Source organism: Vigna unguiculata, chromosome 7 (genome assembly GCF_004118075.2).
Source record: "Vigna unguiculata cultivar IT97K-499-35 chromosome 7, ASM411807v1, whole genome shotgun sequence".
NCBI lineage: Eukaryota > Viridiplantae > Streptophyta > Magnoliopsida > Fabales > Fabaceae > Vigna > Vigna unguiculata.
Window position 1 is genome coordinate 27,531,616 of NC_040285.1, and position 22,546 is coordinate 27,554,161.

Here is a 22,546-nt window from a genome sequence, read left to right on the forward strand (position 1 = left end):
CTTAGAGTAATTTTTTCATATCTTTTCATATGTACGTGCTTGCTTCATTATAAATAGAAGAGGAAGAGAGTGGTATTGTAGTCCACTACTCATATTTTAAAGTCTCAGTCTCAAGTAGAAGCAAAGATAGTCGACTTTATAAAAAGTTGGAAAAAGTAATGGTGAATTTTAAAAATTTAATAAATTATTATATTTAAAGGGTAAAATTGGTATTTTGAAATGTGGACACAAAAAGAGGAATCCCCTTTATATTTTAAATATGTATGATATTATAGTAGTAGATGATTAATGTTATTAAGTTAATATATAAACTAAAATTATATTTATTAAAAATAAAGTGAAATATATCAGAACAGATGAAAGAATAACTATTAATAAATAAAGAAGAGAAGAAGTAGAGATAGTCGATTTTATAAAAAGTTGATAAAAGTAATGGTGAACTTTAAAAATTTAATAAATTATTATATTTAAAAGATAAAATTGGTATTTTGAAATGTGGACACAAAAAGAAAAATCTCCTATATATATATATATATATATATATATATATATATATATATATATATTACAATATAATTCCTTATTTATTTAAAGTATTATCAGATTTCTCTTTATAATTGGTATACTTACAATAAATCATTTATTTACTTCATACATGTCAAGATAGACAAACTAACAGACAAGTCTTAGGCGAGGTAATCCGCTCTCACCTATTTTTGAAACAAAATAAAAAGTTAAAAAGTCTGTAATCTCTAATTACTTTTCTTCACTTCATTAACCAAGGGCCCAAGGAAATACTTTTATCAATACAAGAACAAAATGAAACAAGATAAAACATATTTTACATTAAATAGTTTTTTATATTTATAAAATAAGTAAAATATAAGAAAAAATAAATTTACCATTCCATTCCTCAGTTTAAAATTATCAGTGGAGGCTGTTTATTAAAAATGGTTTGTCACAAACTCCTTTTCCAACTAAAATCTAGTACTGGTTGCAGAAACGGGACTTCATGTTGCCTAGAGGAGCGGCGTAGAAACAGACTTTTGTTTTGGAGAAACATATAAAAGCAATAAATGAGAATGGAGGCAAGCGACTATTAATAAATAAATAAATAAATATAATGAGGTGTTGTTCATCTCTTCCACGTGACACTGGGTACTAGAATCCTTTCACAAACACGAGGGAAAGAGGGCACCGTTGATTTCTTTCACAAACACGTGCGCCGCCCAAGGCACACGGTGCGAATGCATACAATACAACAGTCAAACAGCAATTATGATGAATTCAATATGATCATCTTTTTTAACCTCCGATGAAATGAAATAACAAATAGATCGTAGGCTGCCAAAATTTCCCTATCAAAAAATGATATCATTCATGTAGTGATTTGCACTGATACTACCAATGATATCAAATGTTCTGTCTCATCTAAAACATTGTTGTTCAATAGCTAGCTGTTATGCCACGGTAACATTTCACCTACCAGTTTTGCACTGCTAAGTAAAGTAACTATTGAGGACATGATCTCCGTTTCGTGCTAACTGCTATAAGCATACAAGCCAGGCATCAACCAACAAAATGGCCCATCATGGTCTACACTGATGTCTCTCCATCCATCTCGCCTTTAGTTCTAACTCTCTGATAGAATAACACGTATGCAGCAGAGGATTTAATTTCGGCTTCAGTAACAGGAGTGACATGACTATCATCGAAATGACACCATTTATTGTCTTCGATCAACTGTTAAAAATTGGAAGAACAATTGAACAATGGATTTAAAGGAAACGTCTCAAACGTCAGCAGAATGAATTCACAAATTTAGCAGGTGCTGTTATTAACATACCTTGCAATAAGCAGTGTAATGCCCACCACCTAGACCACCATAATGGTTACTGATTGCATAAAGGTCATACACATACGACTGTCCATCTTTGCTTTTCACATACTTGGTTAAATCAAGATTGTGAATGGGAAAATTCACGAAAGTGTCAAGTTTGTTTTTCAGGTATCTACTGTAGGAAAATCGTTTTAAGTGAAAAACAAGAATCTCGGGTAGCTTCCACAAGTCAAGCTTCTTTGTAGCTTGCCTGTGTTCCTTGCATCTAGGGCAGTACCTAATTAAGGGAAAAAAATTAAAGCGGCAATGTTCCTCAAAGCAAAGCTCACGGTAGTATAGTATGAATCCATTTCAAAAACAAAAAACCAAATCTTACCACATGTCATCTGGTCCCAGAGGTTCTTCCGTCAAGAATGCCTCCAAGCAAGAAAACAAAGAAATAGCTTCTTGCTTGGTTTTCTTCGAAGTGAATCCAGTTTTGTGAACTTCCGGGAGATCCTTCAGATAGTTAGAATCATACAATTCATTTTCTCTCTCAGTCCAATCAAGAAAAACTCTTATAAGTTTGCTGGGCTTTGTAAAAGAAGCCTTCCCAATGGGTTCAGAACTTTCGGTTGTTAAAACAAGTTGGAAAGACGACTCCCCGCATGATGTTCCCGCTTGTTCTTTGCTTCCAATTGTTAGACTCTGCGATTCGCTGTGAGTATCAGAGATGATCGGTTGCTCATCACTGCCAGCTGAGACGAAACCATTTTCCTTACCATCATGAGACTTGGTTGAAGAATATGCTTTTCTTAAAGGTGCCAACAATTGAAGTACAGAAGCCTCAATGTTGGCTCCAAATTGAGGATCTTCCGCCAAATAAGTAACCAAGGGGGTTCCGAAGGGCTTCCCTTCTCCACCCTTCATACTGTTCAATGAACATCAAGGTAATTAAAAAATCAAATCAAACAGTAATAAAGAAATTGAAATATTATTCATATTTGTCTATAAGCAATTGAGAAATCATGCTATGGTAGATTGCCTACGCTAAGCCACAAATGGTTATTTATACCATCCTAACTCCTATAAGATATTGGTAACTCCTGAGTAATAGTTACCAATTTGAATGGTACCTGCAAGACTCCATAGTACTTAAATCGCCCAATAATGGACAAAATAGAAAAAAAAAAAAAAAAAAAAAAAAAACACACACACACACACACAGAATTTATAGGAAATGAATGCATCCAGAGACAGTCTATTTAATCACCATTAAAAATCTATGGATTACTCATTTCCATCTCTGGAAGAGATCAACAGATAATGAAAACTGTGGTGTAACCAATCAATTACTTCCAAGGGGAAAAAATCTATTTACGCAATTTTTTTCCAAAATTGCAACAGAACGAACTACCAACAATATTACTTTCAGTCAAAGGGAATCCTAAGAATATATTGACCAAAAAGTTAGGAAATGTCTGGAAAGATGATTGCAAAAATTCTATCAAATTTGAAATGAATGGATGTATAGTTGCTTCAATTAAAGACTTTTAAATTTAAATACATTTTGTTTGAATAAAATAATTCAAATTCCTTGTATTTTATTCTTTGTCTGGATAAAGTTATATAATTCCCATCATATATAAAATTTCATTTTTAAATATTTATTTTTAAAAACCTGTAAAGGAGAAACGGAGAGGGAGGAGGGAAGTAGAAAGAGAGGTGTGGAGGAAAGAGAGTACAGATGTGCAGAAAAGGGGAGGGGGATACAGAGACAAGCAGAAAATATTATAGGAGAGTGAGGGAGAGGTGCAGAAAATATTATAGGAGAGTGAGGGAGAGGTGCAGAAAAGAAATGGACAGAGGCACCAAAAGAGGTAAACTTACTTATCCACCCATCGGTGTATTACTTCAAGTTTTGTTTCGCTAGCTCCCCTTTTAATTCGATACGCCACGATGTGTTCATCATCCTTTATTGAATTCAAGGATTCCACCGGATCTAGATATCGATAAATCCTATGATCATAAACCTAAGAGATAGACATAAACCATCAATCACTGAAATCAAAGCCAACAAAAAGCAACTTTTTATGAGAAGCACTTACTTCTGCAAGCAAAAGCATTTCATCACTCTTCAAGCAACATGAAGTGCCTAATGCTTGGCAAAGATCTCTACAGGAACCATGTTTCAGAACTGTCACGGTGTATGGCATTGGAAGACCACTCCCATCACAATAGAAGACAGTTACTACCATTGTGCGACTGACAGTGGAAGGTAGTGGCAATGATAAGTACATGAATGGATCGAAAGTGATTGAAATTTTTTCACATACTGGACAAACCAACGTTGACTTGTATTGACCCTGAGCATTTTATTGTAGAAAAATAAAAAATGCCACGCTTAGTACAATGAAATTAAAGTTGAGACTCCATATTGTCAAGCTTCTATAGAAAATTCAGTTAAAATTGATAGAAAGTAGAGAAGGCTTATTGAGAAGGGGAAAAAAATTGAGAACAAAACCAATTATAAACTAAAATTGAATAGAGTAAAACATATATAAATATAGTAAGTAATTCATGATTACTTCTCTTCACTTCTTGTGCCAAAACAGGGGAGGGAAGAAAAGTGAAAACAGGGCAGAAATTTAAACAGTTAACTAAGAAAAGAGACGACTAGTGGAGGATCAATTACAATGCAGTAAGTGCCTATGATAAAACATGGACATAAACTCACCTGGCATACATCAACGATCAATGAATCATTCCGAGCCATATGATTTCTCCAACACTCTGAAGCAACCTCCTCATCTGGCCTACCGTCCGAATCCTTCATTTCAATGTAAGGCTTTTGTTTCACACGATTCAAATCTTCATGCAGACCATCCAATAAAAAGGCAAGCAATTCCTAAAGAAAGAAATCCAATAATCAGAGAACATACAACAACCATTAAAAGGCTGAAGTTCAATTTTTGTGAACAATTTAAAATAACTAAAAGCTTTCACTGAACGAAATTCAAGCAATCATCAAATTTTCTTATGTGCAACTTTAAAGCTAAACCAGATTCTTCGGTAGGATTCTGCCAATGCACGTTATACAAAAGAAAAAGATGATAAGAAAACAAAAAATTAACTCAGTTACTCTCATCCCAACTCTCAACTGCGCCTGAAACAGATGACCAAAGATGTTGCATTTACCCATGGAAACAGTGAATGGTTGACAGAAGGGATTTCATGTTACAGAAAGGTTGGTGGAAGAATGCCTAAAGTTGTCTGAATGTTGCATAAGGAGACAGCATTCCAGTATTAAGTAATAACAGCCCTTGAGTTTATACCTGACAGTAATCACAAAAATAAGGAACTTAGACAATTTGCATAAACTAACCTGAGAATCATGCTGGTTGTAACCACTGAATTGTGGAGCAAATCGGGCCAATTTGCTCTTGAATGCACGGGGTGGAATGGCATTTCGCCCTGAAGACCAAAGTTTTCTCAACAAGTCACCAAATGCAAGTGCTAACTCACCCTGCATACCAGACACATGTAACAATTGCAGAATTAATTTAAATGTTGAAAGTGCCTTCAAAGCAAAGTCACCAATGATACATTATTTTTAGACTTAAAACATGTTTTTAGTTCCAGTAAAATGAACGAGTTTCAATTTTGGTCCCTAGAAAAATTTTTGTTTTAGTTCCTTTAAAATTGAAATAATTATTTATGAACCATACCTAGTACTATATTACACTCATTAACTGCTTATGTGTTGAACTAAATGACAAATAAGCATCCTAGGTATCACTCAATGGTGCATGTAACACAATGACAGCATACGACATTTGTAAAAATATTTATGATCCCTAAAATAATGATTTTTATCAAATTTTGAAAAGATGAAAATCAAAGAAAAATGTTTTACAGGACTATATTAAAAAAAACTCATTCATTTTGTAAGAACTAACAATATAGTTTTCAAATTTTAGAAAAATAAGAAACTTTTCATGAAGAACAAAATTAAAATTCACTTATTTTATAAGGACTAAAAATATATTTAAGCCCTATTTTTATAACTGTAGAACACTAGGAAAAAAAAACATATAAACAAATTAAAATGGTTGCTTACATGCATTCCTAATGGATTTTCCATGTTGATTTCATCACTGTAATCCTGTAAGAAATATTCAACAAGCGGTGGAGTGTGGACTAAACATTGAATAGCACTATTCATGAAGCAGGTGTTCCCCAAGTTCTGCAGTCCTGCCAAACCACCCCTTTCACCTTTATAGATATCATGTTTATCATCCATATTGGTCAATGACGAACTAACAGAAGTTCCCTGATACAAACTAAAACTAGATCCAGTTGAGTGACCATTTGACATGGTGGGTCCCCCAGCAATTGACACAGATGACCTTGAAGGTTCTAATGGTACCAAAGCTAGTTCATTTCCCATTGAATCCATGCCAGAATGAGAAGATTGATCTCCATCAGGTAATACTTCTAGAAGAATCTGTGAGCAAGAGATGAATCAGGAGCATCAAGCTTCTATAGAAGAATCAATACCAAGAAAAAAGTTAGGAGATCTTTGTATCTAAACATAAATTTAGAAGAATTCCATATTACAATTAAGTGTATGCTTGGTTTGGCGTAGGATCAAGTGAAATTGAAACGTGGATTTGTGATTCACATCCAAGCCCAAGTTACTTTCAGTAGATTCCATTTTTCACATCCAAAACATGAATCCAAGGCTCCAAACGTCAAACCAAACACACAGTAAAGATCTACATTACTTAAGGGCACTCACATCATGGTCCATCAACAAGTTAGCCTCCTCCAATGTCTGCTCTGAGACTGTCAGCAGTGAATGTTTTGTTGAATTGAAGTAATCCCAGATACAGGCCTAAAATAATTGACAACAAACAAAAAGGAAAAAGACAGGAGGAGAAATGTAAGATATTTATAACAAATGAAATAAATAAAAGCAAAACCATTAAGGGGAACAGCACCTTCTTTTGTTCTACGTGTTTGATTTTGCACACCAACTCATGAAGTTCACCTATAGTAGCCTAAAAAAATATATTACAGGAATAGAAAAAAATAAAAATCAGAATCATGGCTCATTCACATTCAATCATCAAATTATATCATGATACAACCAAATACAGTACCATCTAGACTAGAAGCATAATGTGTCAAGACACCAGTATAAACATGTACCTGTTATCGTTTAATTGTATGGTTTGCACTTACAACTATTAAATTCACTTTTAAATTTGTTGAAATAAGTAATAAGTAGAGCATTGGGAATCATTTATCTGCTGTAATCATGATTAGTACCTTGTCTTGTACCTAGGAGTCTAGTGCACTCTATGAGTTGTAGCTAATCTAGGGTAGTCTTTTGATCTTTCATCTTCCATTGTATCAGTTTCTATCATTATAAATAGAAGATCACAAGAGGGATCTCTCAAGCCCTCAATTTTATATTATCTTTTTATTCTCAACTAAATTTTATGAGCATTCTTCCACAAAAACAGAGAAACATGTGTGAAATTTCAATTTAATGACCTTCATTCATCATACAACAATTACAGAAAATAAAAATCAACTACTTCGAAATACAGTATGGTAACATTAAAATTTATAGAAAATAGCACAATCAGTTCTTGTAGTGATAATCAAAGACCAACATACAGAGCATATAAATAAATAAATAATCTAGCACCCTATTAAGCATTGGGATTAATACAAAGCTAACTAGAACAAAAGAGATTGTAATGAAATCAATCTGTACCTTTTTGCTTAATTTTACAATCAACAGGCTGTTGTCTCTCGCATCAGTAACCTTTAGACTAAGTGGGTAAACCTCAACACTGTATTGCTTATGTTCAATACCCTGAGAAATTAACTTCCTCGGTAATGCTGGTCCACCTTTGTACCTAGACAATAGTGAGACAGAAATCTATTTACACATTACACAAATCAAGCACTTTATTGCATCCAATGACATGTCGAATTAATTTCATGCATTTTTCCATCCCCAAATGTCAAGAGGTTTCCATAATCTGTAGATAGGTTAGCTTCAAATTTTCAATATTAAACCTGGTCATGTTAAGAGTTCAACCAAAAACATTGCTTACAAAGATTCAAGGGGGAAATTTTAAAATTAAACACGTTTTGGGCTCTTCTTTTATCATAATATTCCAAAACCAGTTCATATAAGCTATTAGGAAATTGCTTCCAATTTGTGCTACTAAATCTGTGTCCACAAATTAACCAATGCATGCTTAATCACATCTATTCGAGATTATTTTATCACTGTCTCTTCAAAGAATACAGGATTAATATAATTTATGCATATATGGATGGCCCTTCCTTCAAACTACAAACCACTAGATCATAAATTTTCTCCACATTAAAAAGAAAAAATATTATTTTGACAATTACCATTCCAACAGCCTTTCCCACACTTTTTCAGGGACTAGAACATAGTCTGTACCCTCTTCCAACATTCGACAAATATCTAAACTGCTGCTGTCAAAGTTGTCTCCCTTTGAAATAATATCAGAATTATCAATAGGCCCAGGTCTGTTGGCAATCTTTGTGTGTGTCATGTTGGCATGCCGCCCATCAGAAGATTGTTTGTCAATTGATAGCATACCAACACAAGGCCCAACATAACTCTGCCACCTTGAAAACCAGCTGCATGCAACAGAAAAGGAATTAAGCTTTACACAAAAACACTGTTACATATTTCTTTTATTGCTTTTTTCCGAAGCTACTCATTCTAGCATCCAAGAAAAGCATTGTGGGTAAGTCGGATCAAGTTTTTCTGTGATAAGTAATTACTTATCCCTCAAAAGGTCTCTTAAAAATTGGCCAAACTCCATAATAAGAGAAATCAAAGATGCAGAAACTTTTCTACAGCTTTTGGTTTTTTCTCAAGAAAAATGAAATATCTAATTATCTTAAAAAATAGACATTTTTAATTAAAAAAGTCTTTGAAAAAAAAGAAAACACAATAAATGAGCTCATAAAACCACAGCAGAAAACTGATTGTTGAAACTTTTGCAGGATTACAATGCAATACAAAAATACACAAACATGAACATTAAAATAGAACAAGCCATTCATAAATTGAGTACATGGAAAGATATCATGTACATTGTGAAGGTCGGTAGTTGTCAATCCCAGACAACACGGTGATTATAAATGCTAAAATTATAGCTAGCAGAATCTTTCAATCCAATCCAATTTTCCTATCTTCCAATTTGAATCATCAGATAAATCTTAGATGACTTTGTATCTTATGATACTCAAATGGATCTATGTAATTTTGTATCATCAATACGATTGATGCAATATTCAACAATTCATATGTTTTCATTTATTCACCAATTTTTCATGAAAAAGAAAAATTAAGTCATGTGAGCTTTAATTTTTAAATGAAAAATTAATTCAAAAGAGCACTTGTAAACTAACCCAATTTTTTTTTTCAACCTTCACTTGTCACTCACACACGCATGTGCTGTATTTAGCTATTTAATTGCCTTGTTTCCATTCTTCAAATAAAAAGGGCTTCACAAAGTTTTGTTTTAAATGACTTTGCTTAAATTGTTTACTTGAACCTTATGCATCATGTATATGATATATTTGAAGTTATTTTTCATTGCAATTCACAATTTAAAAATACCCTGCCAATTCATCTCAATCATAGAACCTTCATTCAAATATTAAAAAATTGCAAAAGTTTAAATGTCAACAACATCACTATTAATAAATAAGAGGCAAACTAGAATCACAATCAAACTATGGCAAAATTAACAATTCAATAACAAGATAAGGCTGAGGAGCTGCATTGGATGAGGTCCAACCTGCCATAGTGGATGCCCCCTAGGAAGAAGGCAAAAAGAAGAAGAGTTTTGTAGACGGTGATTCAAATTAAGAGCCAGCAAAAACAAGAGGACTCACGACTACATATGGTAGAAAAAGATCTGCCAGCATGAAACATTCCATGGAAGCTATGCGGCTTCAAGCACTAGAGAATCACAAGAGAATGGAGGAATTGCGTAAAGAGAACACCAACAGTTAGTCTAAGTTGTTTGACCTCCTTTCCAAAAATGTGGACAGGTTGTTAGGAACTTACAAAGAGCAAACGGTGAACCACAATCCAAAGAAATAAAAATTGTTGGAGCAAGGAACCAAGTCACTAAAGAAGACAACGGGTAGCAGTGGCAGGGACTTGAAGAAATTACAAGGTGACATACTTGATGAAGTTTTGCCAATTGGTAAGAAAGGTGGAACTACCCATGTTCAATGGGGAGGATCCAACAAGGTGGATAATCAAGGCAGAACTTTATTTTCAAGTGCAAGAGACCAACTATCAGGTCTGGGTCAACTTGGTTCTACTATCTATGGAAGGAGAATCCATACAGTTCTCCAATTCCTTGATGAACAGGGAAGACCATGGGAGCAATTCAAACAAGCCTCATTGGATAGATATGGTGGTTTAGCCAAAGGGAATGCTTACCAGCTCACTGCACTTCGACAAATTGGCAATGTTGAATAATATATTAAGGATTTTGAATTCTTGATTGCTCAAGTCCCTAAGATTCTTAAGCAACAATATTTTGCTCATTTCCTCCATGAATTGAACGAAGAGATCAAGAGGGTGCAAAGTTTACATGCTTTGAGATCATTGTCAAGATCACGCCTCATTAGTGTTACAAGGGCAATGGACAGGTTAGACAATACGCAGGGGAGAAATGACTCGTGTTTGGTCACATTGGACCATGAGGCCCAATTTGACTTTCCTTAACAAAGTTCAACAAAATGCTGATAGGGGTGTAAAAATTTATGGTCAGCAGGAGGTACAGATAGGCCAGGGCCCGATAAAAAAAATGTTAGAAAGGTCTACAAGTGGCCCAAGAGCTAAAGGGGTCCTATGGATACTTGTTAGACCAAAGGAATAAGAGCCTATGTTTCAAGTGTGGTGGTGTGTATACTCCACAACATGTGTACCTAGAAAAATAGTTAAAGCTTACATTATTTGATGAGATGGAGGATAAGACCACATACAAAAGAAAGGTGACGTGTCATAAGAGGAGGACTATGATGGAGTGTAGTGCCATCAGTTTGCAATCCCTATCGCATACACAAGGGGAACAGCCACAAATGTTAAAACTAGAAGGAAGGATTCATGGGCCTTGTGTGTGTGTGTGTTGGTGCATAGTGCAGTAACACAACTTTATCTCACGAAATATAATGGAGCCAATAAGGTGGAAGAAGAAGGATATGAAAAGCATGCGCATCTTGATGGGGGCACCAAGACGAGAGGTATATGTCGCAATCTTGTGATGGAGTTGGGTAGTTTGTGTTGTTGCATGCTTTTTTAATTGATCTAAAAGACATTGATATGGTGTTGGGGATAGCATCGTTTACTTCAATGAGAAAACGGTGGTGGGTTGGAAGTTACATACCATAAAAATAAACATGGGAGACACTTGGGTACAGCTACAAAACAGGGGGAATGTTGTGTAACTCAAACGACTTTGCAATGTTTGGTTGGAGGAAATTCAAAGAGGATAGAGGGACTTATGATGCCTATTGCTATTTGTGGTCCAAAGGAAGAAGAGAATCGATTCAGGCATCTTAATGAACAATAGCAGGAAGGATTAAAAGTGATTTTGAGTAAATTTGAGCAAACTTTCCAAGAGAAAAAGGGGTTTCCACCATATGAACCAAGTCTCATGGTATAAACTTGTTACACGGTTAGGGATTAATGAATGTATGCCCTTAATGCACATCACCAGAAGGATGAAACAGAGAGGCAGGTCAAAGAATTATGGGTTAATGGATTTATAAGGTACGACAACAACATGTACTCAATAGCAACTTATATCAGCTCTCATGTGCAGTAGGCCTACCCTTGCAGGTCCAATAGCAACTACATAACAATATTTTTAAAAGAGCTAGCCTGGCAATATTGTAGGGAGAGGAAAAACAAGAGAAAGGATACATCGGAGCAAACATTCTAGCATATGCATGTTTAGGCACTAGCACAACACACGATCCATTCACTCCATGATAGAGACATAAACTAATAGACTATATACACGAAACAGGTGCCAATAATCATAACTTTTCAATCGATAATATCCGAATCCATCACGCTCAACACAGTGTAGCATAAATTCGTCAAAATTAAAACAAAATAAAATATATAAGGTTAACACCTGTTAGAAACGACGTAATATAAGTTGCCTTCTTTCAAATTAAGTTCCGATTCCTTGATCAACTCCGATACGATCCGATTTTCCTCCTCCGGCGGAAGCTGTATGCAACTCGCCACATTATCCATAGGAAAAACTGAATCATCGGCGATTGTCATGGTGAATTCTTTGGAGGCAACGTACAACGGAGATCTCCAATAAAGCCCTAATTAGTCGGGATTAAGTAAGTGCTAAAGCTCCAACCAGCGCAAAATTGATCAAACAGAATAACAAGTGAAAAAGGAAAAGAAGAAGATGATTGCCACACGGCAAGTACCTGAATTGAACAGATCGAAGTAGATGAACAGTGACGGAGAAATCAAACAAAAAAGAAAAAGATTAAAGGCTAAGGCAAGATACAGAATATTCGACGAACCCTAGATAGCAGGGAGAGGAAGGACACGGAAGGTAATGTGCAACTCAATGAAATGAAACGATCTAACTCACTGCACAAACTTTTTTCAACTGCCTCTTCTCTCTCTTATATTTCCCCACCTTCAATACTCACCAATCTTGAAATTATGCTTATTTTTTCAAGAAAAATAAAACTTTTACTGAAATGATTTGTGGATTTGCTTTTAGGTAAATAAATAATGTTTTTTTTTCTGTGACGGTATCTCACAGTTCAATTAAGTTAATTAATTCTCGATATAATGTTCCATGTTTTTATTTTACATTATTAACCTGAAATAAATAACATTGAATTAACAAGCATAGAATCATGAATCTTTAATTGGTGATATTAATTAAATATAATTATAAAAGAAATGTAAACTTTTATCTTCTTTGGGGGTGAAAAAATGAGAAAAAAAAAGAAATAAGAGAAAAATATGGTAACTTTTGGGGATAAAATATACCAAACCATTACAACCAGAAAATATACTTCAGGTTAGGTGTATCTTATAACACGGGTAGAAGCCCCATTACATTACCGTAGAAAAATGATGAATATGATAAATAAGAAAGAATTTTACAAGAAAAAAAAAGTGTGATATATTTATATCTCTTGCCTAAATATTTTTCATCTGATGTAATGTTTAATATTTTATAATTAAAAAATTTATTTATTACATAATGATATCTTGAACAATAAATCTATTCGGTGTATTTGTTTTTATAATTTAAATGTTTTTTTTTTGTTTTTGGATATGTATAGGACCATAAATATATTGCATACATAGAAGATACCAATTGAATAATAAACAATAACATCGGAATAATTAAATAAAAAATATATATTAATAGAAAAATATAGTTTGACAAAAAAAAATTGACAAATTACCTTTTAGGTAAAAAAAATACTATTTTATTACTTCATTTTGGTTAAAAAATAACAAATTAATATATTTAATTAATTCTATTTATATAAACTTTGTCAAATTTATAAAAAAAAAAAACAAAGTTTGTCAAAAGATAATTTTCCATATTTATATCACTGTCATTGTGTAAAAAATAATATATTTTAGACATTTTAATCAAACAGTTTTGTCATTTATTAAATTAAAACAATCTCATCATTAAAAAAATACATAATCATAAAATCTTTTAATCAATTGCATAACTTCTTATTCAAAAAATAATGGCATAACACCTCAATTTATTATTAAAAACTATTTATATCTTATTTTTCTAATTTGCTTACATGTAAAAATGTGAGCACACGAGCCTATGTTCTTCCTAGTGTTTCATATATTGAAATATTGTAATTTATTTAATATAATAAAATATATTATTTTCTATAAAAAAAAAGTCATATTATTTTTATGCATATATATTTAAATTTTCAAATATTTAAATATAAAAAAAGTTTTTTATTATTTTATCTTGAACGATGAAATTTTAACACTGTTATATCATCACGTAATCACGTAATTACTTAATGTCAATTGGAAAATCATACCACACAATACCATAAGATTAAAGAGTACAAAAGGTTTAAAAGAGGTAGGGGGACTAAACACGTAAACTTAGAAGGAAAATAACGGAAACAAAATATGTCAAATAAGAAATAACATTTCTTTTGGCAGATAAGGAGAAACTCTCATTGTATTTAATTTTGGAAAAGATATTGAAACTATATTTAATAATGATGGACACCATATTTTATAATGATGATAATTGTAACATAGATACATAATTTTTATTAGTAAATTTATGCAAAATTGTCAAAGTTCCACATAAATTTTTATTGGCACTTATTTTCCACTATAAACTTTTCATTACCAGATTATCTATAGTTTATGAAATACTGAAAGTGTGGTAGACATCTTAAAGATACAAAAACAGACAAAATAATTACATTTAAAATGATGAAAGTGAGCTTAAGCCCCTAAAGACACTTGAACTTCAACTCATTAATCTTTTCTTTAGATCATGTGTATTCAGCCTTGTTGCTTGTTTTTAAATTAGGTTCATGTCTTTATTAATAAACAGAAAATAACAATAAATAATATATTTCCATTGGCTAATCATGAGAATCACTTCATTTTTTTTCTCTCATTTTTCCAAATTGTAACCTTTGTTATTATTTTTTTTTCTTCATTTGTCTTATTCTGTTTTCTTCTTTAGTTTTTCATGAATTTATGTTTCTCTTTTGTTTTTCCCAAAATTCATCAAACAATTCTTCTCCATTTTTATATCTCAGTTGCTGTTTTTTTCTTTCTTTCTTTCCTTCTCTTATGTTAGTAAGTGAATTTTAAACCTAACTCAATTTCATAAAACCGGCTTGTAAGATGAGGTTTGCACCACACTTATATATTATAAAATTAGCCTTATCTTTAGTTGATGTAGGACTTCCAACACATCCCTCACGCCGAGATATATACATCTCGTGCGTGGAACTAGAAATTGGTGGTCTGTTAATGACCCGATAGCAGGTGGAACAAAATGTCCAAAAAATCTCACTACTATAAGCTTTAACATGCACACTAAAGTCCATCCTCCTTCGTCCAAGCCCTTTGCTCGTGCTAATATGGTTGATATTGTCTCCTATACTGTCGATCTTCTTGTCAGGAAGGATGACAAAGCTTAAGCTCAATTGGTTACTTAGTTTCTCTAGAGAGCAGTATGAAGTTCTTCTCACCTTGATCCAACAGTCTCAAAATTATTCTTCTCCCACAATTGTTGTTCATCATTGTACTACCAAACCCACAGGTTTTGTTTTTTCCTTTTCTTCTTGGATTTTAGATAGTAATGCTATTGACCATATTTGTCATTTTAAATCTTTATTTCAAAATCTCAAACCTATTTCTTTTATTTATATACAATTACCCAACCAAAATCCTCTTATTGCTAAATTCTCGGGTACCATTGTCTTGTGCAATCTTACCATTCATAACACTCTTTTTGTTCCTGAATTTTCTGTTCAACTCATTTTTATTCCTAGTTGCTTAATTCTGTTAATTGTTTTATGGTTTTCTCTCAAAATACTTATCTTATTGAACAGACTGATACCTTTCAAACGATTGGAGCAGAGCTAAGAAACATCAAAGCCTATTTTATCTCTTAGATAATTCTTAATACAAACGTAACTTGAGTACATCTGACTCAAATATTTCCTTTCCATGTTTTGCTCTTATTAATAATGGTAGTCCTTGTAACTTGTGGCATATGAAACTTGGTCATCCACTTATAAGATTTTACTATTTCTTGCTTCTGATCATTTTGATATTTTTTTCTCCTTTTATTATTTCACGTGATATTTGTGTTTTTGCCAAACAAAAACATTTGAAATATTCTTCTAGCACTAGTAAATCTCTTCAATTTTTTGAATTTATCCATGTTGATGTTTGGGGCCCGATTTCAGTCTCTTTCATTAATGGATACAATTTTTTTTTTCCTTTGTTATATTTTTTCCTCTGTTATAGTATGGTCTCGATTACAGTAGCAGGATAACTAAATTGGATTCTCAAAGTTTAAAATGTGTTTTCCTTTGTTATAAATTTAGAACAAAGGGATATGTTTTGTATGATCTTCACTCCAATTTATTTTTGTGACGAGGAATGTGATATTTCATGAAAATATTTTTCCTTACTCATTCTCTTTGACATCTGATAACTTTATTGCTTCAATTGATAATTCTCATTATTGTGATACTTCAAATGTTTCACATGCCACTACCTTACTATGGACCATGCTACTAGTCTTGTTTTTAATAATGTTGAAGTTACTGATCCTGATATTAGAACTTGTCATAAAGTGAAAAACAGACTTCGATACTTAGATCATTATTATTGTGGTCATGCTTCTTCCACTTCATGCTCTACTTTTTTCACACCTTATCCAATGCATTCATTTGTTTCTTGTGATAATTGTTCTTCTGACCATAATGTTTTTTGTCGTAATATTTATGTCAAAGCTAAATCTTTCGCCTTTAAAGAAGTTGCTCAATATGACTGCTAGAAAGACTATGGATGCTAAGTTACATGATCTTGACAAAAACCAGACTTGGACTTTAGTTCCTCCTCCTTTTAGAATCAAGACAATTGGTTGCCACTGGTTTACAAACTCAAAAATATGCATAGTTAATAGATTTAAAGCACGATTGGTGGTTAAGGGTTTTACTAAAACTGAGGCTCTTGATTATTTCAACGCTTTCTATATTGTTGTCAAACTTACTACTGTTTGCATCCTTTTAGCCTTGGTCACTGCTAATGATTGGTTTATTCATCAGTGGGATGTTGACAATGCTTACCTCCATGGAGACTTACATGAAGAGATCTATATGAAGCCTCCAACTTTCTCTTCCCCAACCAAATCTTGTTTGTAAGCTTAAGAAATCTCTATATGGTTTAAAACAAGCCAGTCGTAATTCAAATCAAAAATTAACTTCAGAGCCACTTCTTCTTGGTTACATACAAAGCTCTGTTGACCACTTTCTCTTCGTGAAGAAATTTGCCTTTATTATTACTGTTTTATTAGTTTATGTTGATGATGTGGTTCTCATTGGTAATAACATCGTTGAAATTAATGTTATAAAAGCTCATCTTCATTATAGATCTCATATTAAAGATATTAGCCCTATTAAATATTTTATGGGCCTTAAAGTTTGTTGTTCTCTTGATGGATTAGTTTTGAATCAAAGAAAATATTGTTTGGACCTTATTTCAGAGGCATGGATGCTTGGATGTAAACCTGCAATAACGTCATATGATCCTTCTATCAAACTTTATGCCAACGAGGGAGCTTGTATACCAAATCATTCTTCCTTTCGACGTCTTATTAGATGATTACTTTACTTGACTAACATCAGGCTTGATATTAGTTTTGTTCTCCAACAACTCAGTCAATTTGTTTCTTCACCACGTGAATCACATATGCAGCAAACTTTACGGATCATTCCATACTTAAAACATATATTGTCTTTTGTATAAATCCAACACCTCTCTTAAAATTCAAGCATTTTCTTATTCTAATTGGGCAACATGTGCCACTACTGACACTCTGTTTTTGGATATTGTGTTTTCTTAGGCACCTCTTTGGTTGCTTGGAAGCCTAAGAAACAAATCACTATTTCACGGTCTTCTTTTGAGGTTGAGTATCACACTTTGGCATCCTTGACATGTGAACTACAATGGATTCAATACCTTCTTCAGGATTTGCATTTTTATGTTCCCACTCTTTACATTGCCTATTGTCACATTATTCGACAAAAGTTTGTTGATGGCCTTATCCACCTTCTCCATGTTCCTTCTACAAGTCAACTTGTTGATATATTTACTAAGTCATTGCATCCTTTTGCTTTCCGGGTTACTACTTCCAAGTTGGAACTTTACAATCTTAATGTCCACCTTGAGAGGGCTGATAAAGATACGATATATCTTCTACTTTTATTTACATTGATAGAAATATAATATATTTGATTCTCTTAATTGTTATCAAATATTTTGTTTTATTAGATTTTATTTTTTTCTTTATATGATAGAATATTGTACTCTATATTTATTGAACAGAAGGTTCTAATAAATCAGTAAGCAAGCTCTCTTTGAGTTATTAACCAAACACTTCTTGTGCGTTTTTGTATGCATGCTTCCTTTACTCATGGCTTCTACATACTAACATGAGGGATCATTAAATGGTGGACATGGAAGGGTGTCAAGGTGAAGAAACAGGGATGTGCGAGGTTTGTGAGATGATCAAAACATGGGTTAGGGTGCACATGATTTGTGGGAGAACTAAAGGATAACATAGTATCAACAAAAGAGGAGAAAATGTGAAAGGCGACTCAATCTTAAATTTGATATCATGTTAGTAAGTGGACTTTAAGCCTAACTCAACCCCACATAATCGACTTGTAAGGTGAGATTTGCACCCACTTATATACTATGAAATGACTTTATCTCTAATTAATGTGAGACTTCCAACGTCTCATAAAATATCTTTCAACTTCTTTTTTATATGTGAAACAAAATCATAACAATATTATATGCGGGGTATAACTACGTAGAGTAAAAATTTGTTAACTTTTGCTTATATTTCAAAATGAATTTTCTCGATTGTTTATAACATTGAAAATGTAATGTTTTTTCTGTCATGAATTAGAAAATGGAAAGAGTGTGGCTTTTGTTGGTTCAGCATCTCATATATATAGTAATCCAAACTTTTGTTCAAATATTATTCATTTATATAAATTATTTGCATTGTTGTAAAATTTTAGTTGGAGAATTTATTAATGGAAAACGTTATTATTTAATCCCTTAAGACGGTAAACCTGAAGTAATGGTGTATGGATATTAGAAAAACAAAAAGTATGAAAAATGTTTTATTTTTACGAGTAGTATTTGGCAAAATATTTGTATATGACAAGTATAAATATGATTTTTCTATTTAATGAACCATTAATCCGGATACTTCAAAATTTGTTGGGTCTTCGTGTAAAGTAGGTTTGGAATATTGTGAATCTCAACATACTTGGAGGATTGATAATGAAAGTTATAAATTTTTAAAATGACACTTCCTTTTTTAGTATTGTTTCTCCTTTTAGTTTAACAAGCATTGTTCTAACATGAACGAAGAGGGTTCTTTTATCTACATGATACTAAGATAGTTTTTCTATCCATTGGTATTCTACTTATCAATTGTATTTATTCTAGGATGTATTTACCTGGTGAACGGGAGGGAATATCCACAAAAAGTTTGTGAATGGGGAAATATCTATAAAAAGGTTATTTAATGTTTAAGTATGTATGCCAAAATGTGTTTAATGCTATAATAAAGAGTTATTAAACCTCTCAAATGTTAACCTAATTAATTATAACATTTTAAATGGGTATGGGTATAACAAACCTTCATTACTACTAAGATTATTTTGACCCAAACACTTCATTTTTTTATTGATCTTGAATTAGTTAATTAGTGGAATTCATATTATGTGTGTTGTTTGTGTTTTGTTGTCTGAGATGTTCTCAGTCGTCTTTAAACTGTTCTCCGATTTTTTCATGTCTTGGTCTTTTAATGTGTTTTGCATCACATTGTTTTCACTTGAATTATTTACTTTCAGCCTAATCCTTTATGTTGTGTTTATATTTTAAGATGAATTTGAGAGGAAAAATATGTAAACATGGGATTGTTTAGTAAAAGTGGAAGATAATTATTTTACCCCCTAAAAGTGATTTAAAATAAAATATAAATAATATAATTTATGTTAAAATGAAACGTGAGTTATTATCTTAAATAAAAAAAAGTAGATAATTAATTTAAATAAAATGGAATTAGATCAAAATAAGTTGAAATAAATTATAGGTGATTATAAATAAAAGGACATTGGTATAAATTGTGAATAATAATAATAATAATAATAATAATAATAATAATAATAATAGTAGTAGTAGTAGTAAAATTCATGACAATAATAATAATAATAATAATAATAATAATATAACAACTATTATAATAATAATAATAATAAAAACATAACAATAAAAATAAAAATAATAAAAACAACAACGATACTAATAATAATAGTCTTTTTTCCTATCGAGTTCCAATCTAACTCATAATCTTGGCTTAACACTAATTTTTGTCCCTAACCCATAACTGACCCAATTATCGATTTTTGCTCTAGCCTCTTCCCCATAATATCTGATGAGTCATTTTATATATACTAATTATCTTAATTACTTGTGGGTTGATGTAAAACTTCAAACACATCTTAACAATCACCAATGACACTTCAAACTCATTTTACTTATATACTATCCACACCAAAAACAATAATAATACTAATACTACAACTAATATTAATAATAAAAATGATTAATGTTAATTATAATGCTAATCGGTAACTAGAATACAAATAATAACATTAATATATAATAGTTAAAATAATAATAATAATAATGATAATATTAATAATAGTCATGTTGATATTATTAATGATAATAATAATAATAACACAAAAATAAAATTTATTATAATAATAATAAATAAAAAATATTATAAAAAAAATAAATAATAATATAATAATATAATAACACTTAAGACTATAATAATAATAATATAACATAAAAAATTATTGTTAAAATAATAATAATAATAATATAATGACAATAGCTATAATAATAATATAAAAAAACAACTATAATAATCATAATAATAACCACAACAACTCTATTAATATAATAACAGTTCAATGATATTCATATTAATCATTTTTCTCATTATTTTTTATGAGTTTTTTTTTCATGTATTAGTTATATTAATTACTTTCACTCCATACGCGACTTCAAATTTATATTGAATACTAACCACCTTCTTTTAAAATAATTTGATGTGTCGCTCTACTTGTTACTTATATATTAATTATCTTAATCCCTTTTATTCGATACGAGACTTCATATTGAGTATTAACAATCACTCTGAGTGGGATTTCAAACTCAAACAATCACCCTATATAGAACTTCAAACTCGTATTAACATTTTTTACTTATTTCAATAACAAAAACAATAATAATAATAATAATAATAATAATAATAATAATAATAATAATAATAATTGATATTATTATTATTATTATTATAAAAGCCCACTACACCGTTGTATCTTAAGTGTATAAGAGGCAACTCAGATAAACTTATTTTCCTCCAATAAGAAGAAAATCACCACCATAATCCCACAATCATTGTCACAAACCCGTATACCCAATAGAATCAATTTTCCCACATTTTATAACCAACAAAAGTGATTATCACCACAAATAGACATAGGAGAATCTATTATCCTCTTTCTATAATCGATCTCCCATTATTTGAAACAACGTACACTAACTTCTTCACCAATGTACACAACTCACCCTACACTGCATGCAATACGGTTAGAAATGACGTAGGATAATAATTTTGTACATGTTCATTTGTCTTCTTCCCAATTTCTCTTGTGACCTAAACTCACTTTTTTCCGTTTTTTACGCACATGCAAATATCTTCAAATCTATAAAGATAAACATATATGACATTCACTTCTCCTTGAACTTAAATAATAAACAACTAGAAACAATTACTTAAAATTAAAGATTTTTTTTTAATATATGACCAATGAAAATCTTCCAAATTTGTACAACTTATTTATTTTAGACTATAAACAAATTTTGAGTTATGATTCCTTATAATATGATTTTTTTTTTTATATTTTCTTCGATGTTGATCATGCTTTCAATAATAAGTACTTTATCTCATATATCCTTTTATCGAAGATGGTAGTAGTAAGAAGCAGAATCGAAAATGGTGGTAGTAAGAAGCATAGATATCATTGACGAAGCCATGTCAAAATTATCCAATCAAATTCACATAAATCTAAGATTCTACGAGAAAATTGGTTATAAATAAATTTAATTTATTTGTTATTAAATACATAAATATGGACAAGCTTTGTAATTACAATGGATTGATTAATTAAATTTCTTTTACCAGGCTTGGTATAATTTGTTATGTATAATACCATATGTTGAGATTTTCTCCTCTAACATTCACAACTTTTTCTTTTCAAAATGACTCTTCACTGCTCCTAATTTTCCTCTAATAATTTATTTAATCTATTTTTTAATATCTCAAACATCAAATACACACAGAAGACAAATTGAAATACAGTTTTTTAATTATGAATTTTAATAATGACATGTATATTTGAAAAAAAAGAGGTGTAATAGCATCTCTGTTTTTAATACCAAAACTTAACAATCAATGATATTCCACATATTTTTGGTTTGATAAACACGTATGTTTATACTCGTATTAATAGGAAGCAAATATTTAAAGAGAGATTCTTTTCTTTTAAATCAATAAAGTTTTGTTGTCATGATTTCATATTTTGTGTATCATAAGTGTTTTAAACATGATAATTAATTACTTTTGAATTCAATGGGATTTCCTTTATACATGATATCTAAGCATGGTTTTTTATTCAATTTCAAATAATAATTACTAATTCTTTAAGAGTATTTTTTCAACCCTGGGGAATGTTGTTTTT

General features: G+C 31.3%; 1 protein-coding gene across 2 annotated transcripts; it reads right to left on the bottom strand.

Annotated features, from left to right (window-relative positions):
- Window positions 1-1,172: 1,172 nt before the first annotated feature.
- LOC114190854 (ubiquitin carboxyl-terminal hydrolase 9-like) lies at window positions 1,173-12,568 on the bottom strand. 2 transcript variants are annotated; one of them, XM_028079906.1, is made up of 14 exons: window positions 12,362-12,568; window positions 12,049-12,250; window positions 8,261-8,515; window positions 7,608-7,752; window positions 6,823-6,882; window positions 6,621-6,716; window positions 5,940-6,326; window positions 5,205-5,345; window positions 4,557-4,727; window positions 3,928-4,185; window positions 3,710-3,852; window positions 2,217-2,750; window positions 1,847-2,117; window positions 1,173-1,743 (listed from the first exon to the last, which is right to left on the bottom strand). In XM_028079906.1, exons 2-14 carry the CDS (start codon window positions 12,201-12,203, stop codon window positions 1,597-1,599), a joined length of 2,763 nt encoding a protein of 920 aa, XP_027935707.1. In that variant the 5' UTR covers window positions 12,204-12,250; window positions 12,362-12,568; the 3' UTR covers window positions 1,173-1,596. The 2 variants fall into 2 exon arrangements, with proteins under 2 accessions (XP_027935707.1, XP_027935708.1); XM_028079907.1 differs by having other exon boundaries at window positions 12,461-12,566.
- Between the last annotated feature and the right edge of the window lie 9,978 nt (window positions 12,569-22,546).